This window comes from Balaenoptera acutorostrata, chromosome 6 (assembly GCF_949987535.1).
Source record: "Balaenoptera acutorostrata chromosome 6, mBalAcu1.1, whole genome shotgun sequence".
Classification (NCBI taxonomy): domain Eukaryota; kingdom Metazoa; phylum Chordata; class Mammalia; order Artiodactyla; family Balaenopteridae; genus Balaenoptera; species Balaenoptera acutorostrata.
In genome coordinates, this window is record NC_080069.1 from 123,789,051 (window position 1) to 123,795,354 (window position 6,304).

The window sequence follows — 6,304 nt, forward strand, 5'->3', positions numbered from 1 at the left end:
TCAGTGCTGGCTCTGACCTGTCCTTGTCCAAGAGCCCGACCCGGGAGTGTTCTGATGCTGGCAGCCAGCCTGGACCCGCACCCTAGACCCTTCCCGCCTGGGGCCAAGCAGGAACCGTCCAGGCCCAGGGACACAGGGCACCTTCCTGCTTGGCCTCGGATGGAGGTCAGTGACACTGTCACAGAAAGGGGGCCTCATGCTGTCCTGGAAGATAATGTCTCCGTGGCCCCAAGGATGCGTCACAGGGCATTCGGGGAACCGCATGGCCTCCTCCTATATAAGGCCCCAAGCCCGCTGCCTCGGACTTCCCTTCTCTCCAGAGCTCAGAAGTGCAACCACGGCTGCAGCCATGAAGAGTCTCCTGCTCGCCCTGGGCTTGGCCCTCGTGTGTGGCGCCCAGGCTGTCCACATCCCCCGCAAGGTGGAGGGTCTGGACATAAGAGCGGTACGGGGCTGGGGTCAGGGGCTGAGAGGGCGCAGGAAAGCCTGGGCCGCAGAAGTCTAACACGGGTCAAAATGAGGCCATAGCATTGGGGGACCACTTCATCCCCCAGATGTTGGAGGGACTTGTCTCTCTCCAGCCACCTGGTTCCCAGACGCACCTGTTTCCCTCTCCCTCCCGGGGTGGAGTCGTCCTCGAAGCTGCCACACCTGGATGCGGGCTGACTTAGGACTGCGCTGGGGGTTGGGTAGAGACGGGGGTTGTTCCAAATATGCAAGAGCTCCCCAGTCAGGTGTCACCACAGAGCTGCTGATCCCCAAGTGCACCTGGAACCCTAGCGCATCATGCTTCCTGAGAAACCTGGGCACACAGGAGACTCGGTGTGGCCCAGTTGAGGCGGGACTGAGAGCCCACTGCGGGGCTAGGGTCCCCTTCCCGGAGTGCAGCTCAAGACCCCTCCCCAGGTGTCGGGGACGTGGCACTCCGTGGCCATGGCAGCCAGCGACATCTCCCTCCTGGATGCCGAGAGTGGCCCCCTGAGAGTGAACGTGGAGGAGCTGAGGCCCACGCCCCAGGGCGACCTGGAGATCATCCTGCAGAAGCGGTGGGTGAGCCCCGCCCCCCGTGACATGGCATCACCCCTTCCCCGGGGCTGCGGGCCAGCGGGGGCAGCTCCAGGACTGCTGGGCGGTGGGCAGGGCTCCAGCTGGGCCCCGGCTGCACTGTGGGCGGGGCCGGGGCAACAGGGCTTGGAGGCTCTTGGTCCCTTTGGAGCCCCGTGCAGGGGTGTGGGGCAAGAGGCGGCTACACAGAGTGGCCCCGGGGTCAGTGTGGGGAGAGGCCTGTGTGGAGACGACTGGGCAGCTGCAGGCTTGGGTCCTCAGGGCCCGGGCAGTTTCCACCATGAGCCCCACCTGCCCCCAGCGTGGGGGAGCCGGGGTGTCGAGGAATTCTGGGCCATGATGAGACCAGTATTCTTGGAAACACTGTGTCCAAAGCCCCATGCAGACAGGGTCCGTTTTGAGCTGCCACATGCCTCCGGCCACCAGCCAGCTCGCCTGTGGGGTTCCTGGCTGACTCTGTCTGCCCCATTGTCAACTTCCTGAGTCACCTGCTTGGGTCCAAGGAGGGCCGCTCCCACTCAGGCCAACACCTGGTGGCGGTGCTTTGGGCGGCCCAGGTGTCCCCCTGCCCTGAGGACACTTCCCGGATCCCAGCTCCCGTCCCTCCGCAGGGTTTGTGAATGAGCCCCAGCACCATCTGGCTTTTCAGGGAAAACCAGAAGTGTGTAGAGAAGACCATCCTGGCTCAGAAGACCGAGGACCCTGCTGTATTCAAGGTCGACTGTGAGTGCCCCCAGCCCGGGCCCCACGCTCCCCTGGGGTAACCCCAGCACGTGCGGGGCCCCGCCTGATGCTCTGAGACGCTCGCCATCCCGCCATCCGGGCAGCAGGAGTCGGGCTTGAGTGTGTGGCCTCGTCCTGTGCGCCAGGCCCTGCTTCTCTCACCCCGCGGACGGTGCTCTCAGGGTGACGAGGCCTGGGATCCCCGTGCTTTCCTGCCCCTTCTGCACCCTGCTTGGTGTAGATGGAAGGAAGCGGGTGTGTGTCCTGTGCACCCGGGGGTGGGTTAGGGCGGGCACACGTTTCTCGGGCAGACACGTGGCAACTTCCCTGTTCACAGACTGGCCTGCGGATCCTTAAAAATATCCAAACAAAGCAGACCTGTGGGCAGGCACACTGTGCATTTGCCTCTCCAACCTGGAACCTGCTTCTGGAATATTCCAGGCCTCACCCCCCTCACCCCAGCCCTGGCCGCCTCCCTGGGACACATTCCTGGGCCCCCAGATCCAGCCCCACCCCCAGGGCCCACCAGCCCCGTCTCCAATCCACAATCTGTTGTTTGTCACGCCCTCTTTCTGAGAGGCAGTGGGCGGGGTGGGGACAGTCCCATCCCCAGAAGCTGCCCTGCCACGTCTGGGCCCAGCAGCCGGTGGGGGCGAGGAGCCACCTAGCCCCACGCCCGAGGTTCCCATTCCTCACCTGCAGGGCCTCAGGTCTACCTGGGAAATCGGCAGGACTCCCCAAAGAGCCTTCCCTCCATCGCCATCATCTTGCTCCAAATCCAGCCAGGACAAGGGCCCCGAGGACGCGGGGTCTCCACGTGCTCCCCCAGGTCCCCCGCCTCTGAAGGGCAGAGGCTCTGCTACCCTCTTCCTCTTGAAATACTGTCCCTTCTTTCTTCCACTCTCTGCTATCCACGTATAACCCCAGACTCCAGTGGGGCTCCAATCCTGGCATCTTTTTGATCGCTCACAGACCTGGGCGCCTGCCCTATCGAGGGGGGCTACCCGGGATTTAGTGCCTGGGGGTGTGGATGAATAAGTGACTGAATTAATGCCACGTCCAGGACATAGGGGAGCAGAGTTTGGCCAAGCGGGCCATAGGCACGGAGAGCGGCTTCACTGTAGCATCAACATTTAAGAGCTGTTTCCAGTCTCGGGCTGAGTGCGGAACGGGCTGGTCTCACCCAGACGGTGCGGCTCGGAGGGTCCCCGCTGGGGGTCCATAAAACTTGCTGTGCTGCCAGTGGTGGGCACCCAGTAGGGAGGGCGTCCCCTCGGTGTCGGGGAGGGGATATCCCGAGCCCGGTGGCTGCCGTGGGAAAGGGCGCTCCCAGGCGATGATCCGGGTGCCCCGACGGACGGGGTGGAGGGACTCAGACAAGATTTCAGGCTCCATTTCGGCCCCTTTTCCAGGTCACGGGGAAGGAAAGGTATCCGTGCTGGACACAGACTACAGCAACTACGTGATCTTCTGCACGGAGGCCCCCGTGCCCACCGATGAGCAGGGCACAACGTGCCAGTGTCTGTGTACGTGGCTGATCCCATGGGGCGTGTCCCGAGCGGCCGCTCCGCGACAGACACGCGGCCTTTGGTCAAGCTGTGAATAAGGGACGCTCAAGACCGCCCCGCACCTTCCTGGCCCCCGGGGGGAGGAAGGGGAGAGGGGCTGCCTCGCTGGCCCCTACAGGTCATGCTCGCAAAGGTCCCAGCCGTGGCGCCCGACACTGGCCGTCAGATGTGGGGTGACGTGCAGGGCAGGAGATGCTTGGGACAAGGTCCAGGACAGGCCAGCGGGGCTGATGCAGGAGGCTGGGGGTTTCTCCCTGAGTGGAGGGGCGTCACCTACCAGCTGGTACAAGTGGCTAATATTAATCAACAATCTAATAGAAGGAGATTTGTAATGACTCCAGAGCACTTTCAGCTATGCAAGCAGCTTTAAAGGGAGATTTTCTGACCAAAGTAAATATACAGGCGATGCTGCCCTTGCTCCCCAGGTGGCCGTGGCGGGCAGTGGAGGCTCCTGGTCATAAGTCAGCCAGCCGGGGGGGACTGCGGGGGACCAGGACAGGGGGGAGGGGTGTGCCTTTCCTCTCGTGACCGTGCAGACCCCCAGCGCTGCCCTGGGAGGAGGAGGAGGGGAATGGGCCGAGTGGGGAGGGCAGGGGATGGGGCCCTGCAGACCACCCTGGCAAGCAGGGCTAGACCAAGCTCTACAGACCCCAGCGCATCAGTGCCTCTTTCCTGCGCTAGCTCCTGGGGAGGGGCTCAGGGTCCCCGAGCTCTCGCGGGGGGAGCGGGGGTGCCCCTAGGGACTGACCCCTCCCCCACAGCCAGGACCCTGACGGTGGACGACGAGGTCATGGAGAAATTCGACAGAGTCCTGGAGTCTCTGCCCAAGCACATGCAGATCATCCTGGACCTGAGCCAGGGGAAGGGTGAGCTCAGCCCTGCCCAGGGTGAGAAGCAGGGAAGCATCCTCCCCCCTTACTGGCCCCCCCCCATTCTCCCCAGGGCTCCCGGGAGGAAGGGGGTGAGGGCGCAGCGCCCCCGAGGGGGGCCCCCTCCCCACCCCCTGCCAGGCCCCTCTGTCCCCGGGGCATCCAGTCCCGTCCTGACCCTCCCGCACGGCTCTCCCTCCCCCACAGCGCAGTGCCGCGTCTAGGTGAGCTCCTGCCGGCGCCCTGGGGGTAACGTAACCCCCCTGCCCCACATCCTGGGCACGTGCACAGGGTGGGGGTCTTGGTGGCGCCCGGGCTCCCCCATCAGGCCCTGGGGTCCCCCTGCGAGAATGGCTGGAAGCTGGGGTCTCTCTTGACGACTGCAGAGCCGCCGGCCGCGTGCCCACTCTCGAGGGGTGGCCTTTGGGGATGTCGTTTCCTGTGTCCTGGCCTCCCTCACGTGCTGACCTCCCCCTGCTCCTTCTGGGCAGGGCTGAGGGCCAATGTGGAGGCCCCAGAAGCAGGCACCGGTGACAGACACTCCACCTGAGCGGGGAGGCGGGGGTCCCTCTCCTGAGAAGGGGCCGTCCTGCACCCCCAGGCCCAGCCAGGGGAGGTGGCTGGTGAGGGTCCAGCAGGTTCCCCAGGAATCACAGGAGAGCCCTGTGTCCATTTCAGGGCCTGGGAGCCTTGGCGGGAGCCTTGGCCCCTCTGGGGACAGATGATGTCACCCCCACCTCCCCTATCATCAGGGTCAGGAGGGACCAGGACCAAGGTCACCCCTCTTGGGACCCAGGCCCCTCCGGGCCCCGCCTGGGGTCTCCTGGTCGGGGGCGTTCCTCCTTCAGCAATAAAGGCATAAATCAGTGCGCACTCCTGTCTGTCTTTCCTGGCCGATGCGCGTGGGCTGGGGACCCGGGCGGCTCAGGCGGTGACAGCAGGGATGGGAATGGTGGTGTCTCCTCCAGACCCAGCCCTGAGCCCAGCGGGGGCCCCAGCGGGACTCCTCGTCTGTGTCAGGGGCTATTGGACACAATTTCCCTTTACTATTCATCCCACCTCTATCATCGTAGGGCTGCGGAAACCCTGTTTGCTGGTAGGACAGCTCACCCTGAAAAGCATACGTTTTCATTTAAATTTCTTGAAAAAGAAATGTCTTGGCACCTCCCGCCCTCCCTGGAGGTAGGGGTGTGTCAGAGCTCCAGGGTGGGGCTGCTCTGTGTGTGGGCGGATCCACAGGGACCAGCATCAAAGAGCAAAGCCCCCCTCCCCCCACCCCCGTTAGAGCTCAGGGTCACCCCCCGACGGGAGCTGCGGCAGGGCTGACCTCCCCCTGCCAAGAGAGAAATGGGAGCAACAGCGTTCAGGCATTCCGGCTTCCTAAGGCCCTGCACGGTGCTGACACGGCTGTCCAGCCACGGGACCCCCAGTCCCTGCACCAGCGCAGTGGCAAAGCTGAGCCGGGCCCCTGGCCATTCGGCTCCACGCTCCAGCTCTAACCTGACACCGAACCCCTCCGATGGGAAAGCTCCCAGGTCTGGCTCCGCAGACGAAAATGACGGACAGGAGGGCAGGGCAGGACCTGGCCGCAGGCTGGCGGGAAGGACGTGAGCTCGTTTCTGTGACTGCCGAGGGCAGCGGTCATCCCGGCTGTGCGCTGGTCAAGAGCACAGGCTGCAGGCCAGCTTGCCTGGCGCCCTGCTGTCTCCTCTCTGCACCTGTTCCCTACCTGTAAAATGGAGCGTGCAGAAGGAGCGACCCCGGGGAGGCGGGGCGAGGATGGAAGGAGGAAACAATCCTCCTGCACCCAGAGCAGTGTCCACACGCAGCAGGTGCGCAGCGACCGCCAGGTGCCAGCCTGGCTCCCCCGCCACCGCAGTCCCGCCACCAGACCTTCCCCGCCATCGCCACCACCCACCAGGGCCTCGGTCTCCTCCGAGTCATTTCCAACTGACACAACGGTGTCTCAGAAGAAAGTCAGAGATACTCATAGGGATAGGGTGTTATCCAGAACCCAACAATGTCTGGCATCCAGTCAGAATCACCAGGCCTGCAAAGAATCAAGAAAATACAAGCCAT

The 6,304-nt window shown here is 64.1% G+C and overlaps 1 protein-coding gene across 1 annotated transcript; it reads left to right on the top strand.

The window, feature by feature from the left end:
• The first annotated feature begins 349 nt into the window (after nt 1-349).
• Nucleotides 350-4,775, top strand: LOC103001996 (beta-lactoglobulin-2-like). The gene is made up of 6 exons (XM_028161926.2): nt 350-445; nt 907-1,046; nt 1,715-1,788; nt 3,201-3,314; nt 4,118-4,222; nt 4,717-4,775. Exons 1-6 carry the CDS (start codon nt 350-352, stop codon nt 4,773-4,775), a joined length of 588 nt encoding a protein of 195 aa, XP_028017727.2.
• The last annotated feature ends 1,529 nt before the right edge of the window (nt 4,776-6,304 follow it).

What these genes read in the sequence shown, in the direction of transcription:
- LOC103001996 (XM_028161926.2), top strand. Translation starts at nt 350, where the DNA reads ATGAAGAGTCTCCTGCTCGCCCTGGGCTTGGCCCTCGTGTGTGGCGCC. An exon ending in TGCTGTATTCAAGGTCGACT is followed by an intron (nt 1,789 to 3,200) that starts GTGAGTGCCCCC and finishes CCCCTTTTCCAG; the next exon opens with GTCACGGGGAAGGAAAGGTA. An exon ending in CACAACGTGCCAGTGTCTGT is followed by an intron (nt 3,315 to 4,117) that starts GTACGTGGCTGA and finishes CCTCCCCCACAG; the next exon opens with CCAGGACCCTGACGGTGGAC.